At 39.3% G+C, this 22,994-nt stretch overlaps 1 protein-coding gene across 4 annotated transcripts; it reads left to right on the top strand.

The window, feature by feature from the left end:
• The first annotated feature begins 1,872 nt into the window (after window positions 1-1,872).
• CEP152 (centrosomal protein 152) lies at window positions 1,873-21,631 on the top strand. 4 transcript variants are annotated; one of them, XM_021537503.4, is made up of 27 exons: window positions 1,873-1,991; window positions 3,110-3,232; window positions 3,910-4,010; window positions 4,221-4,287; window positions 4,499-4,843; window positions 5,315-5,483; window positions 6,132-6,272; window positions 7,168-7,307; window positions 7,592-7,792; window positions 8,076-8,223; window positions 8,887-8,978; window positions 9,798-9,964; window positions 10,489-10,693; window positions 11,460-11,552; window positions 11,678-11,808; window positions 11,983-12,111; window positions 12,249-12,384; window positions 13,127-13,306; window positions 13,816-14,082; window positions 14,542-14,655; window positions 14,931-15,581; window positions 16,548-16,722; window positions 18,848-18,929; window positions 19,017-19,123; window positions 19,865-20,021; window positions 20,304-20,407; window positions 20,529-21,631. In XM_021537503.4, exons 2-27 carry the CDS (start codon window positions 3,146-3,148, stop codon window positions 21,407-21,409), a joined length of 5,070 nt encoding a protein of 1,689 aa, XP_021393178.3. In that variant the 5' UTR covers window positions 1,873-1,991; window positions 3,110-3,145; the 3' UTR covers window positions 21,410-21,631. The 4 variants fall into 4 exon arrangements, with proteins under 4 accessions (XP_021393178.3, XP_021393179.3, XP_021393180.3 ...); XM_021537504.4 differs by lacking the exon at window positions 14,542-14,655; XM_021537505.4 differs by lacking the exons at window positions 13,816-14,082; window positions 14,542-14,655.
• The last annotated feature ends 1,363 nt before the right edge of the window (window positions 21,632-22,994 follow it).

Here is a 22,994-nt window from a genome sequence, read left to right as displayed (position 1 = left end):
TTAAGCTACTCAATTACATATAATGAAGCAGTGAGAACCTTTAAAATATTAGTAGTTGATTTCCTTGCTAATAGTCTGGCATTTTGGATACCCTGAGCCTTCAGGGCTAGCAGCCCAAACTTATGCCCATTCTGTCCTATGCAAGGTGCTCACCTGTGAAGGTCTCCAACAGGAGCTCATGCTGGAGCTTTGTGCCACGGCAAGAAACTGTGGGATATCAACCCCGTGCATAATATCCTTTCTAGTCTCACATCTTGTCAGACTTCAGAATGTGCTTGATATGACTATGGAGCAAGTAATGAAGCAAACCCAGCTACTTTTGTGGCATGTCAAGTGGAGAGAAAGACCTGTTTTGATTTTTTGCATCAAAGCTGAGTTTTATGACAGGTCATAGAAGGAAAATGTGCAGAATGCCACCTCTATTTTTAGTACAAATCAAAGTTAATCAGGACATCAATAAGAGCATTTGGAGCTGTGATAGTATGAGATCAAAGTTTCTTGAATTTGTCAGTCAAGATGCTGACTCAGGGACTTTTTTCACATCATCAGTTTTCACTTAACCACTGAATAAGAACAGCCAGAGCCAGTGTGTGATGTTTGGATCACTGTACAATGCAGTGTGTGTCTCTCTCTTTGAATATCACCAATGTAAAACGTTCAAAAGGCCTGAATCCTTGTTCTGATGCTCCTGCATATTTTTAAGCGTCTGAAGCAGAACTGTGAAGTAAAAAGGAAGGCAGATAATTGGGTGCTAGTACGATAAAGAAGTATATCAAAGTCTTTTGATGTGAGAGAAAGCAGATAATCCAACTAATTACAGATAAAAATCAAACACAACGCATCCATGCATTTTCCTAGAATAAACTACCTTAATTCTCAGTTTTTGGTTTCTAGCATTTACATGCCTTCATTTAAGCTATTAATGATGTTCTGTGGCCCACCTGTCTCATGTAAAACACACTGTCAGCTCCTCTGTGGAAGTCCTAGAAATAACCATGCTAAGAAGAAAAATAGTTGCCTGAATTCTGGAAAGTTTCCAAAATACTGTTCTGGGGAAACTGAATATGAATTGTCAGACACATTGAAACTCTTTTTGTTCTTGTTTGAGTCATTTAATGCCTGTGAAAATTATGAGTATTGGTTAATCTCTGTTCGAATGGTTATTAGAATTCTGTGGGGAAAAGGGCTGATTTCGCCTACAATGTCAGACATTTACTAGACATAGCATGTTCGCTCCTTTTCAAACTTCTGTAAGTTTCACTGAAACACATGAACTGTTTGCTCCCATCAATAAAAATCCTCTAACAAATGATCCAAACATCTCTGCCCCGGCGTCCTTTCCCGCTGTCCGGGCTGAGGGCGAGGCACCAGGTGGGGCTGTTACAAACGGAGCCAACTGTCAGAACTGCTTCCCGCCCGCGACTTGCGCAATAAATCTGCTCCGTCCGGGGAGGTTTTAATTGTTTAAAGAGAACGAGCTCTGGAAGCAGAGCGGGTTCCCGAGCACCCCAGCGAAGGCTCCTGGGGACGGGGCTGGGGCAGGAGCCTCTCAGCGCCATCCTGACGCTGCCGTGAGGCGCAGCTCCCGGGCGCGTGACGTCACCCCGCGGCCGCGCGTTGCCAGGCGACCGCCACGTCCCGCTGCGAGATGGCGCCGCTGCCCGCCCGCGGAGACCCCGCCCCCCCACAAAACTCACACCGCCATTGGTAGCCTGCTCGGCCAATCAGCTCGCCAGGCGCGTTCCCGCGACCATGCGCGCCTGCTTTCAAACAATCGGCGGGGGCGGGCCCGGCCTCCCGCGCGGCTGGGCGGTTCTGGCCGCCGGTTGGTGCTCGAGGCTGTCAGTCAGCGCGGCTCGGGGCGGTTCTGGCCGCCGGTTGGTGCCCGGGGCTGTCAATCAGCGCGGCGAGCGCGGGCCGGCAGTGATGCGGAAGAGCGGCGGGCCGGGCCCGGCGGTGGCTGCGGAGGGCGGGTGGCCGCGGCGGCTCAGGTGGGTTCCGCTGCTCGGGCCGTGCTTTGCCGCCGTCTGCGGCCCCGGGGGCCCCGCGGGAGTGCGCTGCATTACGACAGCATCGCCCCCGCCGGCCCGCGCCGCCGTCTGGGGGCTGAGGGACAGCGGCCGAGCTCGCCCCGCGCCCCTGGAGCTGCCCCGGCCCGCCCGGGTCCGGTCTCCGGGCCGGTCCCGGCTCTGGCGGCTCTGCACTCCCGACCGGCTCCTTCGCTGCCGGGGTGGTGAGGGCCCTACGGAAAGGGGCCGGGGCCGATGGTCGTGTTCCGCTGGTGCGGCGTGGGGAAGCGGGAGCCTCCTGTGAGAGGGGGTACGGGGTGCACGGAGACAGGGGCTGCGTTGTGAGGCCTCCTGCCAGCTCGGCTGGAGAGTTTCCGTGAACAGCAGTGGGCAAGAAGGTCCTTTAAAACGTGACTTTTAACTTGGAAATAATGCTCTTGAATTGTTTCATTATACCAAGTGAAGGCTTCAGTGTGTGTTACACCTGTGTGCCCAAACAAGTGTTCCTTCAACAAGGAGTAATTTATCTTGTAACCAAACGTGGGTCAGCACTTATACCCAGTAGCTTTGTGTGAGCGACTGCTCAGTGTACACAGGCCCTTGGGAGTCAAGGGTCTCTTCTTAAGCAGTGAAATCTGGAACTCATGTGATGCTTTTTAGATTTCTGTGATAGTTTTCCTATTTTTCCTTTTGGGGCTGTTATCCAAATGCACAAGGAACAGCATTCTTTCGGTTGTTAATACAAAATGTAGTTATTCTCTAGAGGACTACAGAGCAAGATGCAAAAGTGGGCATAACTATCATCATGTGTCACATCATCTGTATACTGTAGAGTACTAGAACTTGCAGAAAATAATGTCTGCTTGTAAATGAACTTCAGAAATTATGTCAGCCTATAACATAATAAAACCTAAATATTTGTTTCAAATACTAAATTATTGGAAGTGAGTAGGCTTGGATATAGGAGAAACTAATAAGTAATGTGCAATGGCTGTTTCAAGGATTATATTTTCATATTAAGTAATTCAGGTGATGAGGGTGGTGCTTTTTGATTCCTCATGTATTTTACTCACGTGTGATGTTTTCCTGTCCTGTGGTAGGTTTTGCTGGATACGGAAAATCAATATTAGAAAACAATGTCCCTTGACTTTGATAGTGGAGTTCTACAAACTCAACATGAAGATGAAGACTATGACCAAGAAGATTATGCAAGAGAACAAGAGGTGAAAAAGAATTGAGTAATTTAAATGGAAGGCTTGTGAATTTAGCTTCTTCCTATCTTTTAAGCACATAAAAAGAAAGTAAAAGGTTTATATAGTCTGGTAAGAGCAAAAGAGGGTACAGACTGTGCCACTCTTGGAAAGCATAAGAAGTGAAGTTGGGGTGTGTTTTACTTGTGGTGTTTTTCCCTGTGTCCAGTTGCTTGGTCCAGAGCAGAGCACTAATCATTGCAGTGATGACTTCTTGAACATAGTGATACTGACTGGCAAGTTCTTATCTGCATTTCCATCCAGACTTCTCAGAAAGAGCTTGTTTTGAATCTCCACTACCTCTCTAGTCTGAAGTTTAGAGAGGAGAAATCCTGGCATCGTCAGTTTGCAGATGACTCTTTGAATTAGTCTGTCTTGGGACACGTGTACAAGATGGCATTTCCGTTCCCTCTTTCTGGTGCAGCTCTTTTCTTAACAAGAGTTTGGCAGAAAAATGCTTTGGTTGGCACTCTAGTCTAGTAAGCATTCTGTGGTAAAAATCTCTTTGTGAATTCCAATGTTGTGAATTTTTCCTTGGAGGAAGAAAACCAGGATTTTTTGCAAGTAGCCTATTTTGCCAATGTTTTTGGGCACAACTTGTATTAATTTTTCTGAAGAGCATATAATGAGTGTTGTTTGTTCTATTTCAGTTGCAACAATTGTTGACAGACCTTCCCCATGATATGCTGGAGGACAGTGGAGACCAACTCTCCAGTTACTCAGACTGTAGCATTCAGGAGACTGAGGAGCAGTAAGGCATTTGGCACCATCTTTTTATTATTTGTTGTGCTTTCAAGAATAAAGTAAAGTCTGAGTTGATGAGGTGTGTAAAAATAATCCAAGTAAAAGGGGATCTGTAGTGCAATTTGCAATAAATGAGATGTGCCTTAGTTTAAGAAAAGAAGGTTTGTTTTTCCCCTGAAGTTATTAGTACATAGTTAAGCTGTTTGTGTCTCTCTAGGTCACATGAGCCTGGGAAGCTTGATGGAAGGTGGAAGGATCATCCATTGATCAGTGATCCTCCAAATGTAAGCTTGTATGAGCAGGGATGTAGTTACTGCTTTTTCATAATAACACGGTAAATACTGCTTAAAGTAATTAGAGAATGTGTTATTGTTAAAATTAATTAGAGATGAGTTTTGGTATTCATTTGAAGTATATTCTAGCCATAGAAAAAAGGAGGGTGGGGTGAAATATGAGTTTTGAGAGAGCAATTCTAAACCTCGTATCCATTCATAGGACTATGAACAAGGACAAAATCTGTACCCTCAACAATTCTTGTGTGACCAGCAAACTGATCATGTTGAAAAACATGGGAAGAATTGGAATGACCTACATAATGATGAAGAGAAGAACCATTTATATGATGTTAAAGAAGATTACAGTGGCCAGGATGGCCAAGATGATCCAGATGATGTATATCTTGGTAGAGATGGGTTTAACTCTCCAAGCTGCTACCAAGAGAACAATGTGTATCATCTTCCTGAAAACTTCAGGCCTTATACAAATGGCCATAAACCAGAATTTAATGATCAGCAAAATAAAATTTTAAATTTTTCAAATGATCCAAAGGAACATCTTAAGGTATTTTAGAAGCTGACACATTTTTCTATCTCTTGGAAAATTTTCACAGGACTTTAGCTATTGGTAGTAATAATTTTAAATACTTTCAGTCTCTTATAGTCAGTTCAAACAGTGATGGGAGGCTTCTGTAGCCTATTTAAAAAAACAAGACATTAATAACTGAATTTTCATATGTTCATGTTATGATTTTTGTTCTTTCTCCTGTTGTCTTGGTAGAATTCCATGAGGTAGAATGAATGTGATTCACTTAAGTGTGTGCTTACTCTATTTAACACTTCACTACTTTTCTAAGGTGGAAGCTTGCATGAAGAACTCTATCATGCCTAAATGATGTGCTGGATTGAAGCCTGAAAATGAAGAGCTACTAGAACTCTTCTTAATGTCAACCTGTATAATGAAAAATATTTCACTGAGCAAAACTACAGTTGTAGTTTTAATGTGTTTCCTCTTATGTATATATTGTCACAACAGCAATTTGTTGCATCTGATGTTGTCAGTGGCCAATCACCAGAATCTTACAAAGTGACTTATAAACCATACCAAAATGGCATTCATCAAAATATTCCAGGAATCCAAGAGGGAAACAGAAGAAATGAAGTGTTTGAAGGTTTGCAACATGAATTCTTGGGCAATGATGAAAGTAAGTGTTTGGTGCTTAGACTTGAAATAAACTTGTGTAAATGTTTACTGGAAATCAGTGATAGAAACATGTTGACTTCAGTAGTTTTTCAGTAAGAGGACAACTAAAAATATGCTGAGTATAGAACCTTTTATATCTAGAAATGATCTCTTTTTGCTCAGGGTATATGAGTTTTGGGCATTAAAAATGTAGTTTTGATTGATGAAACTGAAAATTTTTTTCTGATGGCTTGATGTCAAACCTTGTTGACACTTTGTCTCCTTCCATAATACTGGAAAATAACGACTCAGAGTACACTTCCTAAGGTCCAGTGAGTGATGCCACATTGGGCTTTTCTGTTAGGTACACTTCAAATGACAGAACTGCTTTGTTAGACATATTGTAAACATGTAGTGGCTACAACTCTGAGTTCACAGCACGTGAACTTTTATCTGGGCTTGCTGGTAGGCTGGGGTTCTAGTTTGCACAGTCTTTCAGCCATTGCTGCCAGAGCAATTTGTGTGATGCAAATCAAATGTGGATAAAAAAAGGATTTTGTGCACCAGCAATGAACTTAGCACTACAAAAAAAAATATTTTGGAGCAGGAATTACAGCAATGACTTTCTTGGGATCTATGCTGACTTGTCTGCATGTTTGAAATTTGGCAGATTCTTCAGAAAATATGCAGATTCTTCAACTTCAAGTTCTAAATAAAGCAAGGGAAAGACAACTGGAAGAACTTAATGAAAAACTAGAAAAGAGTGCACAGCAGATTAGGTATTTGAATCATCAGCTTTCAATGGTCAAAGGTAAAATGTTTTGTGCTAATTCTTAGATTTTATTAATATCTAGCAACTTCTGAATTCTGAGATTGATTTAGAAAGTGTCTTGGAAGGTATTTATCATACTTATAAACTTAATTTGGGACTCTATGTGCCTAAACCTCTTCCCCCAAACATTGTTCTAAGTAAAAATCTCTGGATTGGTGCCTGACTGCATAACTGCCTTAACTTTTACTGTATTTTCAAGACCACTGTTGTTTTCCAGAGTCCCCATGTGTCAGGCATCACAAATGTACAGAAAAGTGAGAAGTCTGCCAAAGTAGTGTTTTCAAAGTTGGGGGTGGGGGGCGGTGGGGAGGAAAATGCTGACACCAAAACACCCAAACCCCAATAGGAGAAGTGGACATCTGTACATTTTTTTTTTTGTGGTTTCTGGTTTAACAGGCCGTTTCACAGAATGTATGTAGAGAAAATCTCTTTCAAAAATTAAAAAATCTAATTGTCGTAGTTTCCAATTTCTTATAGGGACAGGCAAAAAAATGTACTAAACTTAGAGAATTAAGACTATAGTTTTTTGGAATGCAAAGGAGAGAGAAAAGTTCAGTTGTCAACCATTTGGCTGTGTCTTGCCTGTTCCTCCAGAGGACTCTCCCTTTAAACGGTGTAAGGGAGGATGTGAGGTCCTCCTGCTGCCAGGATGGTGCTTGTACCTTCAGAATCCTACTGGAAACAGTGTGTTGGAGTGCTCCCTGCTGCCAGGAGGAGACAGTGGTTCCTGGATGGAGACTGAATGTTTTTGTTCAGTCTTCTGTTGTTACCTGCAGTACAAGGCAGATTGAATGGTTCTGTAGAGCAGGTACTGTTGTGTGAAGCTCTTGGGTGGCTGGCCATGGTTCTCACACAATTATGTCTCTTTCTTCAGATGAAAAGGATGGTTTGGCTCTTAGTCTCCATGAATCTCAGAAACTCTATCAGAATGGAAAGGAACGGGAAATGCATCTTGAAGGCCAAATCAAGGCCCTTGAAACTCAAATTCAGACTCTTACAACCAATGAGGAGCAGGTACTGTAAATATTTTTAGACTGTTTATTGTGGAAGACTTCTACAGTTAAATGTGTGGTGCATTTGCATTAAACAGAAGTGCTAGTCTCTTGAAATGCTGGTCGTGACCAGCTAAATGCATGATGGATGGATAGGGTTCATTGGTTGAAAATACTGTGTATGAAAACACAGGCATTATCTGAGGACTTGTGGAAACTCTTGCACAAAAAAAAATGAACTGATGTACAGAATATCAGAGCAACAGTGAAATGTAACTAGGAACTACTGTAATGCTGTTCCTACAGATACTGAAGCAATCCAAAGTGGCAGAGGTGGCCATGGAAAGCATGCAAAAGCAGCTGTTAGAACTTCAGAGATCAGATGCCCTCCAGCGAGCCAGAGAACAACATGAGGCCATTGTTTCTGCACTCAAGCAGAAGTATGAGCAGCAAGTATTGTCATTAGAGCAGAAACTTGATACTACACAATCTGCACTCCGAGAGCAGGTGAGAAAGTGTTTTAGGATGCTGAGTACTGTACTGGAGACACTTTAGAGTTCCCCATGTTTCCCAGACTGCATTTCTTGACCTACAATTCTAATAACTCCTTCTGGAAGCTGCTAAGAAAATGCAAAGTGTTTGATCTGTGGTTGATTTAACTGTCCTCTACCCCCTTATGTACAAGATTGATTATTTTTATCCTTTATCTTGTATATATTGAATTTGTCTGTATCTGAAACAGTTCTAGATGATTAAATGTTTGTAAAACGAGTAAAAATACTCTTCCTAGAAAGAGCTTTGCAAAAATCTAGGAGAGCATGTTAAGCAACTTGAAAAATTGCTGGAAGAAACCAAATGTGAAAAAACTGAAATAATAAATCGACTTACAAGAAGCCTAGAAGAAAGCCAAAAGCAATGTGCAAATTTACTGCAAACAGGTCAGCATTTTACTCATACTATTACCTTTCCTTGCAGAAATATCTTCATTTTTTCTAAATATGAAATTGCATATCAATGTTTCTATGGAAGGGGAATCAACATCAAGATAATTGTGTTCTAGACTGTTTCCTATGCAGTGGGTTTGTCAAACTTAACTTGAAGTCTAGACTAAGATGTAAAAACCAGATAGAAATGAAAGCAAACACCATATCCAAACCCCAAAGAACAGTGATTAAAGTGTTTTCATATGTATTTTGTGCTGCATGTGTGTAAACCTTGTTTCATACTAAACAACAGAGTTTGGATGCAAGTGACTTAATTTTATGTTAAGGTGCTTGACTTGAATTGCCATTCAAAATTCAAGTCCTAGTGAGAAGAATTGTTTTGGGAGCTGGAAGCTGATTCTTGAAACCTGTATCATAAAAATAGATTGTGAAATGTTTTGCAGTTTGTGTGTTTGTCTTTTGCCTACCTTCACACATTGAAGTCTTTGGATAGTGATGTATTTTAGGAGCTGTTAGCAAGCTCAAGGAAACAGAAACAGTAATGTCTATTGCCAGAATCAACGTTGCTATTTTTAACAAAGATCTTTCTTGAGATTGCATAGACTTTCTTGCATGTTTATGACTTGCTCTTTTTCTCCCTTTTCTTTCCTACAATAGGTTCAATGCAGGAGACAAATCAGTTACGGTTTCAATTGCAGCAAGCTCAGTCTGCACAGATTATAAGCAACAACATGAACAAGGCTTTGCAGGTTAATTTTATTGAATATTTTATGTTTGAATAAAATGTTTGCATTTGATGTGTGGGGAGAGGCATTATAACTAAGAAGGTGTTGGTTGAAACACTTTAAATTTTTTGGGGAAACAAGCACATAATCTTTGACTACTTCCTCTCCCAGTGTTGCATATTGGACTTCCTCCCTCCCCAGCCAATTAAAACACAGTTGAGTGATTGTATTGGCACAAATCTGATCTCATACTTCTGTCCAACCTGCTTTTGGAAAAAAAGAATGTAAATTATGTGTGCTGGGAGTCTCATAACTAAATGAGGAGATACCATGTTCTGAAATTTATCTTTTGTCAGCAAAAAGGAATGCTAGAAAGTCCTCTGTAAAGCATGAGTAGAAGTCTGTGTTTGCAGTTGAGTTAATATATTTGATTTAAATCTATTATCTTGGAAACTATGAATCCTACTAAATACTAGAATAGTAGCTGTTTCTCCGGGTATGTACTTTTCTGTTGTCATCCATGTTGCTATACAAGGACAGCAGGAATGCAAAAGAGCAAAAGAAATAATACTTCATAGATGGACTACAAGAACAATAGGGAATATTTCTTGTATATTTTAACAAATTTGTAGTTTTAATATATGCTTTGCTAGAGGTATCAGAAATGAAAAATGAAAGTATAAGTTAATGCTAGACAATTCAACTAAATGCAGCTAAATATAACTATATTTGGAAGGAAGAGCTCCATGTGTTTATTTTCCTTGGAAGAGTTATGATGGGTCTGATATGTTGGCTTGGAGTCTGTCTGGTCAGTGTAATTTTTTTTTTGTCTCTTTCTTTCAGGAAGAATTAATGGAACTGAAAGAAGAAATAGCTTTGTATGAATCTGCTGCCAAGCTTGGAGTATTTTTGAATGATGCAGGTGGAGAGCAACATATGAGCCTGGGTGATTCCTATGTAGAACTGGGAATTAAAAAAATCACAGGGAAGAAGCCAAGATTCTTGGCAAGGTATTGAGTGATTCTTGTTGAAAGAAAAATTTAAAATCCTCAAAAAATTATGCAAGTTATGTAAAAAGAGGATTCTACTGGATCAACACATAGGTTTTTGATAGATATTTGAAATACTGCTTTTTGCCAGGTAATCTGAGAAACAGAAAAACTACTAATGCCATAAATTGGTTGGCTAATTGCTACTTAATAAGGCTTTAGATTCTATAGAGACTACGTTGCTGTTCCTTTAATTGTTGAAGTATATTCATGGATACTTTTCTTCCTCAAAGACTCCACACTGTTGCTTAAAGTTAAAGGTGTCTTTTACATCAACCAGTTGAGTTGATTCAAAATTCTTCACAGTGTGTGAGAATAAATCTTTTGTGGAAACAGCTGGATTAACAAGTTCTCTGTAAATGAATTGCAATTTACTATTACATCTTAGACATCCTGGTATTTCTGGTAGCATTAGTTACTCTTTGCCTTTCAGCTAAATGTGTTTTGTCTTTAAAATACTGAGCTGGTTATGTCTTTCCTGATAGTGCAATACAGAACAGGGACATGGATAAAGAACTCTCTAAAGATGAAATTATTGTAGAATTAAAAGCTGAGCTGGAACGTTTATTGAGCAGTAATAAAATGAAGAGAAACCAGATTACTCAACTACAAAATAGTCTTAAAGATTGCCAGAAGACACTAGAGGAATGCAAGCAGTTGAAAGCAGAAAAAGCATCAAAAAATTCAGAGGTTTGTTCTTTTACGCTTCTTTAAAAGTCAAGTATTCCTGGTTTTTGGTGAACAAAATCAAAGCTTCTCATGAAAATAGGTCAAAAATTTATGCATAGCTGAGTTTTCATAGCAACTCTGGGTTTGCATCTTTGGTGAAAAACAACTGAATAGTAGAACCTAGGTACTATATGCATTATTGAGTGCTAAAATTATGACTTTCGTGCTTGAGAGTGCCTAGTGTCTGCCCTACTTATGTTAGAAGTAAATTTCATTGGAAAAAGATGGTTTGCTTTCTGCCAAAAGGACCTTGTAATTTCTGCAAGAGGGCTGATAGTACCATTAGATTATACAATCAGAACATTTAACAGATTGCCTTCAGGGGGCCTTCACAGTGTAATTTGATCAATAAGGAATCTCCTTGATATTGCATCTCTCTTCACCCCATTATTGCTTTCCCTCTATAGGTTGATCAGACTTGCAGTATCTGTAGATGGAGACCTGGATGTGGGATAGGAATACAATGTATGTGGGAAGTGTGCTCTCTGTTGGATGACTGTTGTCATTCAGCTTGCAAACACCACACTGTGTGTGTGCTTCTCCAAAGCTTCATCATACTAAGTTTTAAGTATTCATCTAGAATGGCAGTGATACTGTTATCTTGCAGTGCAATAATTTCCTGTGTTTTGTATTTTTTAATACAATTTTTATTTGACAACTCTTTTTTTAATCATTAACTGCTAAGTCATTTATATCTTGAAAGGTGTCATGCTAATTTTATTTTTAGCCTGTTGCAAATGTGAAGGATCCTTCTGATAATCTCAAGGAAGAAGTTCTGAGGCTCAAAAAAGCTAATGAAGCTTTGCTAAAGGAAGTTGAGGTAAGACAGAGATGCTCCTTACTACTATTGAAAAAAAAAAAAATCACAAAAAAACCCCACCCCGTACTAAAAACCTGTGATTAGAAAAGGTTCTTGCAACCCCATATTGACCCTTGTTTGTCCAGGCCCACACTTCAACTATTGCAGAACTGAAGGAAAATGAGGAAAAACTGAAAAGCTTAAATCAAGATCTCTGCTGTCAGATGAGAAAGATGGTTCAGGATTTTGATCATGATAAGCAAGAGGCCATTGACAGGTAAGTCTGTTAACTTAGTTTAGGTTAATTTATGGATTTGCATCCTGCACACACAATTTTGTTCCAGCTATCAGGTACAAGAGGAGATCCACGTTAGGAAGGTATATTCTTACAGAAAACCTGAACATAGTTAATTGAAATCAGGTGGTTATTTTTCCTTTCTTGGAATTGTAGGTGTGAAAGAACTTATCAGCAACATCATGAGGACACCAAAGCACATTTTGAGAAGGAGCTGATGGAGAGGTTTGCTGTGGAAAAGCAGCTGCTTCTTCAAACTTCTGAAGAGGAAATCTCGCGGTTAAAGTAAGACTTGGCATTATTTCCATATTTACTGAAACTTTCATGTTTGCTGTCTGACTTTCACTGCTAGTTATACTTATTTTAAAGCTGGTTTGCTGTCCTCTGAGGCCAATTGATAATAAGTAATCTGTCCTTTGAAGGGATAACATAGAGGAGCTGAACAAAGAGGTTACTGTAGTGAAGGAATGTTACATTGGAGTTTGTCGTGAGAAGGACACCTTGGAAAATACTTTAAGACAGAAATTTCAACAAGACCAGCAGCTGAAGGAAGAGAAGGTACAAATGGAAATGTCTATAAAACATATAGTTTCCCACTGTTTTCAAGATGTAATATTAATAAGTGTAATTTTGTGAATGTTTGCAGAACTTGCTTGGAAGAGATGCAGCTGTATCAGAAAGTTTATACACATGACTTACTGGTTTTTAAATTAAACTGGTGTTGTGTTCTGAACTTTGAAATAGTGTACAAGTAACCAAGTAACTCTTTCCAATATCTGGTTGTTTTCATGTAGTGAACTTCCATAATTCAGACTTCTGAGGATGCTTAGTCAGCAGTATGAACTTTTACATTCATAAGATATTTTCAAAAAACCCTGAATGATGATACAAGTTTACTTCTCCCTATAGAAAACTGATCTAAAAAACAGTGGTTTTTTACGTAATAATGAATTCAGACTGATTTGATTATAAACTTTGCTTTTCTGAAGATATCAGTGTTCAATGACTGAAGTGGATCAGCTGTTTGGGTAAGCAAGTACAGTAAAGAGGTACAGCTCAAAGTATGAGTGGAGTAAAGATGCTTGATACAAAAACTTACTTAACAGCAATAGTCTATAATAATCTCTGGTATAATATCTTAAAACACCTCTTTTGGGAGTTAAATCTCTTATCTAAGTGTCATTAGTAAGATCAGTGCACAGCCTCTAGAGAGTTAATAACGTGTCTCATGATTTTTCATAGTTTTGTACCAGAGCAGTTGTACCTTGGAGAATATTTCATTTATTTATTTTTGGTCTAGCTCAGGAAACAGCTACTAGAGGAAAAAGAAGTCTCCCTTAAACTTCTGAGGACTGAGCTTGAAGAGGAACACATCAGGTCCATGACAGCAGCAAAGAAGCAGTGGCTGGAAGAAAAACACCAGCAGGTTCAAGAGGAAGTTGCATTAGCCAAAGTTCACTGGGAAAAGGAGGAAAAAGAGGTGTGAAACTTAGATCAGGAAATTTCAGTTTTTTGTTGTTGTTGTTTTGCTGTCTATTTTCAGAAACAGAACTTTAGATTTATGTGCTATTATTCTGCCATTGGAAGTGTCTGTTAAGGATTTGTCATTTCAAAAGCCTCTGAAGGAGTCATTAGGCATTACATGTTTCATATTTTTAAAGAGACTCAAAACCTAGATCTTGCAAAGTAACAAACAGAATACCCTGGATGTCACAGCTAGTAATATGGTGGAGATTTTCCACCCTGGTGCTGGAGTGAAGGTTATGCTTTCTGTTGTTTCACTCAGGTGTCATGTAGAAATCATTTGTGTATCCTATCTCATAGGAGAAAGCTCTGATAAGTCACCAGACTCTCTCCTCTCTGTGCATGGTTTTGTTCTTCTGTTAAGGAGGATCATTGGTGTAAACAGTGTTTCATTTGCTAAACACCAGTGAAATCTGTTTATTTAGACACTGGGGAGATTTTCTTAAAAAATATTTTTTTCCTTAGAATAAAGAACAAGTCTTTGCCAAATTAGAAAAAGAATGGCAAAGTAGGCTGGAAGAAGTGAGAAGAATTGTAGTTGAATGTAATGACTGCAGCTGCCAAACTGACCAAGTTGTGGATGAAGTTTCAACTAAAGAGTTAGAGAGGACTGTTGAAGACCAGAGGCTGCAGATCCAGAAGGCTCTAAAAGAAAATACAGCCTCTGAAGAGTCCTTAAAAGAATTTGAATTAGAGCTGGAAAATAAATACTGTAAAAATCTTGCCAGCCAGGTAACATATAATTGTTCTGTCTGCCTGGAGTCTCTGAAACTGCTGTGTTCACTTAAGTCATCTAAAAAAAAAAAAGAAAGTGGGCTCCTCCACTAACTTTCTCTTAAGTTTAGTATTGATATTTGCTGTATTAGAAATTGAGTTCTTAAAAAAGTTCTGAAAAAACTGTAGCATGTGGTTTGTTTTCCACACTGTTAAACAAGTTTTGCAGGAATTTTGAACAGAACTGAGCAACACCGACTTAGATTTTATACCATTTTGTTAAAAATAAATTTAGTATTTTTTATTTTGGCATATTTTCTGCATCAAGAAATGCATGAAGTGTTGCTGGTCTGATTAATTTCTAAACATAGCAATCCAAACTGAAGTCTGTTCTTGCACTGTTACAAGAAAGTAATAATAAAAATGTATTCAGTGTACCTACCTACCTACTGAAGCAAGTTTTTTATCTGTTTAAAGGTAGATGCAGCTTTAGCCCAAGCTCAGGCCAAGTGGCTACAAGAGTACAGACTAAATCTAAAGATAGAACAAGAAAAATGGGAAAAAGAACAGCAAAAGACTACAGCAAAGCAGGTAGCCCAAAATACTACTATAACTGTGTTGATAAACAAAGTCTTTCAAATCCCATATATTACTGAGGAATTAATGTAGACAGAGGCACAGGGAGTCACTAAGGAAAGATGTTTGTTGTGTACTCTGCTCCACACCCATTTTTTTCTCTATATATGTTTAATTTTTATTAAATAAATTAAAAATATCTCCAATAGATTTTTAATGACTCAGAGTTGCATTTTGTGTATCTGTGATGTGTGTATATATTTCTAATGACTGTGTTGTTAATTTGCCAGTTAGCCCTGGTTCTCTCAGCTGCTGAGGAGAAATGGAAGAAAGAATATGAAAGTACAGAGACATCTGGACTAAGAGTTAAAGAACTTGAAGAAAAGATAATTTCTCTGAGGAGGGAATTGGAGCTAAAGAAAGAGGAAATCCCTGCAGCTGTCAAAGCAGAACTTGCAAAAGCCAGGGTGCAGTGGAACAAAGAAAAGCAAGAAGAAATTCTGCAGATACAAGAGCAAAATGAGAGAGACTACCAATCATTCTTGGATGATCATAGAAACAGAATTAAAGAGGTCCTTGCAACAGCAAAGGAGGACCTTGCAAAGCAGAAGAATGATCTCTCCATTCAGAAAGAAGCAGAAATCAAGATATTACTAGACCAAAAGCAGCGAGAATGGAAGGCTCAGGAAGCCAAGAGACTGCAGGATGAAGTGAATCAGTATGAGGAGAAGACTCTGGTTGAGCTGGAGTATTTGTTGAGTGAAATTCATGAAGAACTGGTCAAGTGCACACAGAGTGAACATTCTTGGAAGGACAAGTGTTTTGACTCTCATGTTCAGTTAACCAGTCAAGGCAAAGACAAACTGAAGGCTTGTTTACAAAAGGCCTATAGAACCACAGTCTGCACAATTCTGGAAGAGAAAGAGCGAGAATGGAAAGAGGTAATATTTCTGTAAATTATAACTGCCAATCAGAAAAGGGATTTGAGAAGTCAGACCTGTTCTCAGTCAGGTTTTCTCCCATGAAATATCCACATAGTTGTGAGAAATAGAAAATTCAACATTTGTGTTCATTTTCTTGTGCCTCTAGGAAATCTTTTTCAGTGTGCTTGCCCAGATGAGAAAAGATGTCTTACCCTCTTCTAGAGGAGTTTGGGGCTAAGTCAGATTTTGTCCCAAACCCCTTGTTTCTGTTATTTTAGCAGATTCCTCTCTTTGCAGTGCATATGCTTGTAATAAGTTTTTGTTGTGGGAAATGGCACCGGAAATGCCATTGCTACCCAGCAGTTTGTAGCTGGAGAATTATCTGAGAATAGGACAAAGAAAATGTCTGGTTTTTCAAGAGACGATGGGATGTTACCCTTTCTTTAATGTCAATATATTTCTGTTCAGCAAGTGGGCCTGAAAGGTTTTCATGTCACAAATCATATCCATGATGATAAAGAGAATAATTTTTTCCTATGCCTTATGCACCTTCTGCAGTGGAAATGAAATGTCTCTTGGTAAACTGTTTAATATGCCTTTGAGTCTCAAAACATTGGTTGACTTGAATTAACCTTATCTATGAAGTCTTTTTAATTTCCTAGGAATGTCTTTTCTCTTTAAAAAGTGAGTCCTCTTCGGCTGTTCAATGACAGGGTATAGTTCTGCAATGTTAAGGGCTACTGACATTTCCAAATAATACTCAAGATACTCAGGCACTGCTGTTGCAATGATTTATTATAAGTAAAACTTCTATGTCATAGAATAGATGTTTTCTTCACAATTTGACTTGTAATCTATGGTTCTACTGCAGGTTTAAAGTACCTCTATTAAAATTACTAAAGCTGCTTGGTGACCAGACTTGGTTGTGGTGTGGAACACTTTTTCTGCTGTGTTGTGTTTTCAGGAAGTGTTTTTCAATTGCAGAAATATGAAGAGCTAGTGAGTAATGCAAATAAAGAATCATACCCTTACCCACAACATGGTGCTGGAAACACTAGCGATGTGGCAAGACCCCCTGTGTGCAATGTTGGACACCAAGCAGAAGCACAAAGGAGGCTGAGAAGACAGACACCCCTGCAGGAAGCTGGAACAGACAAAGGTATTTGGTTTGCTCTTAATCTAGCAGATTGCAAGTCATCAAATTAACCTTGTTAGTCGCAGTCTTTAATATTCAATATCCTTTTGATGACCCCAATGTAAAGTTAGCTAATTAATAAATATTTGGGTGATAGAGGAAGATACAGTTCTTCTGACTGTAAGGTAATACTGCATAACCTAAGTTAAAGTCACAAACTGCAACAAATGGTACTGATCTCCAGTTTATTGGTTTCATGCTAGGCTTTGAGGTTTCATTTTATCAAATGCTAGTAGCTTCCTGCTTTTTAAATCCATTCTTCAGGAAGAAAGAAATAGCTGTCTCATCTGCTAGAGATGTGTGCGTTCTTTGAGGGTTGTTAGCAGCAAAACCTTTGGAGTAGGTAACAGTTCACATGCAAGGCAGTGTTGGCCATGGTATGCAGGGTATGGTCTAAACTATGTTTTGTAAATGGGTAATACTAGATTGGAACTTCAAAGATTGAATTATACTGCTTGCTCCTGGCATTACACAAGACAAGGAATTCTGCATTCATGTAGAAGATACTATTGTGTCAAGAACTTGCTTGACCTGGCATGGTAGTCTTCTCTGGTTCTTTTGGTCAAGAATATACTTGAAAAAAGTGTGAATCCCTGGGTGGTTTTTCTCTATTTTTTTGTGTTTCCCCTTCTTCCCTTTCCTCCCACTCCCTGTGCCTACTTTGGCACTGTAGCTCTTCCCAAGGCTGTCACGTGTACTATGGCAAAACTGGAGACAGTGGGAAAAACTTCCTGGGAGGGACAGAAGTCCCTGGGGCTTTCTGTTTAGTTTGAGTTTTTACGCAACTGAAAAACATAAAGCAACAAAACCCAAGAGTTTTTGGCTCTGTGCCTGTAATGTGGCTTGAATTCCTTCAACACCAACATAACGAGTATGAACACAGAACAATACCAGCACTGCAGAGCTGCTGTCTCTAGAGCGCCCTGGCCTGGCTGTGGGGAGCAGCCAGCACTGGCCTGGAAGGAGCCCAGTCTTTGTGTATCCCTTAACCAGGCTCAGACATGTGTGAGGCTTTCCAGCTGGGACAGCTTCCTTCAGCTGACTTCAAAAGACCCTGCTTGGCTGTTGTTCTTTAAAAAAAAAAAAAAAAAAAAAAACTAGAAAAATTTTAAAAGCTTTTAACCTGTAAGTCTTTTTGCTGAGTGAGGAACTCAGATCATCACTGATGGAAGTGCATTGAGGTTGTGAGAGCTGTATGAGTTGGTAGATGCTGCTGCACCTTCTGGAACAAGGTACCAGCCTCTTATTATTAGTTTAATTAGGCTAAAATAGTACATGCTTTCCAGTGAGAAGAGGACTAAGTAGAACACTGAAAACAGGTTGGGCTTGATTCTTTTTTTGGTCCCATGTTGATGTATAACTTTTAGCAATTACTGTTGCAAGTCAGAAATGTACAAAAAGGAACCTTGGGTCTCAGGAAGATGCATGCTGCAAACACTGCTGCCAAAAAAGAGAGGCTGTGTGCCAGGACTTGAAAAGAGAGCTGGAGATGACCCACAAACATCTTCAGCTTGCTGTGAAGTAATATGGAGCTAAGTCAGAGCAAATCCAAGGTTATGATTGTTAGTCACCTAAAGACAACTTTGATTCTCTCATCTGGAGGATCTTTTAGTTTTCGGTGGATACTGAGGTTTTGGTTATTAACCTCAAAACAAACAAAAAAAACCCTCACCACAATAAACGGACAAAACCTACCAAGTTTTATCTTCTATCTTTATATCTTGAAGGGACAGTTACTAACCCACAAATTAGTAATTATTTTCAATGTTTGTCAAAACCACCTTTGTTATTTTTTTTATCCTGTCCTTTCTCTCCAAGTACACTTGATATCTCAGTTTAGTGTTAGTAATGGCATATGAAGGCTTTAAGCTTATTTAATTACTGTATGAGAGGATTTTTATACTTGGACTTCACTAAAGTGTGTTGGGATCGGTTCCTATCTGCTTGTTACTGCAACAGCTGTACTGCAACTAATTATGTTTTGTGGCATTGAGGTCTTGTACCAAAGGTAGCAGTTATTACATAAGCATCTCTTAAACTTGAATTTAGAGAAATGCAGTGAATTAAGGTTCATCCTTTTTTTTAATAGAAAATGAGATGGTTCCAGGAACTCTAATTGCACAAAACTCTGAGATGAAGACTAAACTGAAAGACCAGGGATCACCACCAAGGTATTTAAAAAACTAAACAAGATGATTTCTTATTTTGGGAAGATATAAGTTGCTTTTTTTGTGCAATGTGATGTGTATGCATTTTAGGTCACTGTCAAGGGAAGGCATCTCAAAACCTTGTGCATCCTCTGACTCTGTGAAAGGTCTGGAAGAAATGCGTGCTCACTACATTAAAGCTTTGAGCAAGATTAAGTGTAAGTACTAAAGTCTTAAAGATTTAATGGAGGAAAATAAGTTACTTTGTTGCTTCTTCCTTCAGCCAGCTTGGACAGGAACCTGACAACCAAATCACATGAGAAGTTAATTTTTCCATCTTACTAGAGTGACTGTGAGAAATGGAATTGTCACCCTAAATTCAGCATGTAATTGTGATGGGCAAAGTCTTGTTTTACCATCCTTGCTTTGTTGTACTGTAGTATGTCTTTTAAAGTGGTAAAGTGTATTTTGAGAACTGATCTTGTTCCTCCAGAAAAAAAAATCTACTTAGACTGCAGCTTGTTCTGAGAGAAAATCTGCTTTTCTCTTGTGCTCTATCCTGCCTTCTGGCCTAGTCAGCAACCTTTTGGCTGAGGAGAAAGGATTAAATGTAGCACCAAGTCTTACCTGAGTGCAGCAGGTCCCCAGATTTCTGCATGGCCATTGAAAATCTTCTAGACCTGTATTTTACCAGCCAACATTCTTCCCAAATCCCTGTGCCTGCTTAAGATGCAGAATCAGACAACTGAATTCCTTTCTGATGCTTCATATTGACCTGCTGTGGTTTGCCTTGGCATTCATCCAGTAGGCAACAACTGGCACAAGGATTTGGTGGAATGTTGGCCGGTAAATCTGTGTCCTTGCTGACTTGTTCCAGGTCTGCTAGACAATCCCAGTTTGTGTTGTTGGCTTTTTCCCCACTCTGAGGGAAAACTGGTACTAATGAAGTGTGTTTGTAGGTGATATGCTTTGTTATATCCGTGAAAGTAAGGAACGAGCTGCTGAAATGATTAAAGTGGAGGTTTTAAGAGAGCGCCAAGAGACAGCACGGAAAATGCGCAAATACTACTTGACATGCCTTCAACAGCTGCTCACTGATAATGGCAAACATGAAGGGTAAGTTCAAGTATATTTGGAAATGACTGCTGGCTGTGCAAGAGATGTGTAGATCTTAGTCTGGTGTTTGTCCACCTTGGAGCAAACAGTGCCTGGTCTGAAATCTTGCCAGTGTGTGTCTGTTGGTGCCAGGTCACTGCTGAGCTGCCTGACACACTTTTCCTTTCAGTATTCTCTAACTCTCAGTAACATTGCCTTGAAGTAAAATGTAGAGTTGGATTGCTTTTAAACTTGTTTTTTGTTTTGTTTTTTTTTTTCCCCATGTTCTGCAATTCTTGACAGAGCTGAAAAGAAAATAATGGATGCTGCCAGTAAACTTGCTACAATGGCTAAAGGACTGGAAACCCCTCTGCGGCACATTCCCCAGCGCAAGTCTGCCTGCCCAGGTGTGCTGGATTCTGTGGGCCTTCTCTTCTTGAGCATACTGATTTAATGCATGCAGTAATGAGTGTGCTTTTCTTCCAGTGTTAATATTATCTTTGATTATCTCTTTCCCTCCTCTCCTAGCTCTGCGCTTAAGTTCTGATCCTGGAGGTGAGCGCTCCAAAAGAGACTGTGTGCTTCGGACTAGGTCACACCACATGGAAAGCAAATCATGTAGTGAAAGCAGTACTGAAAAAGCCACTGATAAAGTTGTCCAGAAGCGTGTTCCACGTGACTTGAGACAGCAGTTTGGTGCAGCGCAGACCAAAACTCAACGTGTGCTTTGTGAAACAGTGACTTCAGGTATTCAAAACAGGAATAGTTCTCAAAATCTGGATGGTGCATCTAGAAGTGTTCTACCAGAATGTTACCCAAATGAAGATGGAAGAAGAGAAAAATATGGCCCTGTTGCAAATATAGACAGAAGACTTTTGTGTGCTGTGAGTAATGGCGATGCTCCTCCCTCTCCGGGTCACGGAGCACTACAAAATACGCAAGTGCCCAGGGTTACAAATGGCCACAGCAGCTCTGGGCCAACCCATCATATGTTTAAGAGCAAGAATGGAAGAACAGGTTTGAAAGAGGATCAATGTATCCAATCATGTGGAAAATGGAAAACCAAGTCTAAGAGAAGTCAGGAATTTGATTTTAAAGACACTCCAGAAAGAGATGAAGGAAGCAGTAGTGAATGGAGTTCTGGGAATGGAAGCTTGCATCTGGATTGTGGTGAAATGCCTCTCTTGTATCCTCAACAAAAAGCCAATACTATTGTTCAAGCACAGACTGTGTACTGTGAAGAGTTTCCCCACATCAGGTCATTTTCTCCTGCAGATGAAAATGTTACTTCTCAGAGAGGCATTTCTTGTGGCAACGGCAAGATTCTCAGTGCAAAAAGCAGCACAAAAGTTTACAGTAGAGACCAGCAGATAACAAACCCAGAGCACACTTCATTCCTCAACTCTTGACAAATCAAATTCAACTGTACCTCAACTCAAAGCAACATCAGATTCAAATGTAGGAAAATGCTGAAACAAATGCTTGGAGAAAAATGGTGTGAGATCCCCAGTCTCAGCAAGATAATGTTTTTTAATTAGCCCACTCTCTTAAGTTGAACCAATACCCGCAGTCCTCGTTTGAAGGAAAAAATTGACTTGATGTTTAAATAAAGTGGTGATGATTGAGGAAAATCTTTTCTACTGTGTCCATTTTGTGATCAACGTTACATGAACAAATTTTACTAAGTTACTTGAAATATTACTGCAGACTTTTCTTTACAATTGTAATAACACTTTCATAAATGTTTGTAGTGCACTAGATACACTGGATACAAATTTATTAAATAGAATATTTTTATATTCAATTTAGCGTGCAGTGTTTATCTAAAACCAAGCTACTGTAACTTCTGCTCATTTTAAAAACAGTTATCAAAATTACTTCAGAGCATAATGAGAGGTGTTTGAAGTTAGTATCTTAATTGACTTTTCCATTCTGAAGACCCTCCTGTAACCCTCTGTTTGTGTTCCCACAACAAAAGCAAATACGCTTGCATTTTTTCATTAAATTATCATAACAAGTCGTATTTCTATTATTCTTCCATTTGATAAAGCAAAAAATAGCTCATACTGGGTGTAAGAAAGGTATCTTAAGTTAGAATGACCATATTCTGTTGGTGTTAATTTGTATATGTTATCAGGGTAGACTGAAGATACAGTATTTTGTCCTCCTATTGCTTAGAAATCTCCTATTTTAAAGGCCTGCTCACATTTAAAAGAGAATTGCAAAATATATCTTTTTTCCTTGGGATGGCATTTCATTTCCAGTGATCCTGTGATGAGCAGAGGATTTTGCTGCTGGTTACACAGGGGGTGATTAAATCACACTTATTGTAATTCAAAGTTACAGGCCAGCAATTCACAGCCACAGTAATATGGGAGTTGTAAGCAAAAAGGTTTTGCTTGCTATTGTTCTGTGACATTAGAAGAAGAAAGTCTGTTCTCTCAAGGATGTTTTGTTTGCCTTTCATATGTAACATTTAACTGCTTATTTGTAAAAGCTGCTTATTTGGTCTTTTGGAGCTGAACATCACAGTTCAGTTTGACAATATTTTGAGTTTTAAGAGGAAAATAGTACAGAATCTAAGACAAATGTGCTTAACTTCCTTTACAAAAGTCTTGCATATTTATATTCCAGGACAACTGGCCAGGCAGAATGCATTTCAGCTCTTGGTACGTAGGCCTGGATTGTGACTTGAGAATCTCACAGGCGCTCTAATGAGAGACTTCTGAATTTCTTGGTGGCTTTCATGTTGCCCATAAATCCAACCCCACTTCCTCTTCAGTGAGGTGGGGTTTGTCATCATCAGTTGGGAGCAAACTGAGGCCATGAGAGACCACTGGTGCCTAAACAAACATGGGCCGTGGTTAAGTTCAAGGGCCACATTCCGAGCTCTTAGCTGAGGAAATAGCTGTGGCCTTGTCTGCAAAGGAAAGTTTTTACTAGTTGTCCTCTAAGCCCCAAGTGGAGGCTTTTTTCCTTTTTTTTTTCCCAATG

Source organism: Lonchura striata, chromosome 10, assembly GCF_050655825.1.
Source record: "Lonchura striata isolate lonStrDom1 chromosome 10, ASM5065582v1, whole genome shotgun sequence".
NCBI lineage: Eukaryota > Metazoa > Chordata > Aves > Passeriformes > Estrildidae > Lonchura > Lonchura striata.
This window is presented reverse-complemented; position numbering and strand designations above follow the sequence as displayed.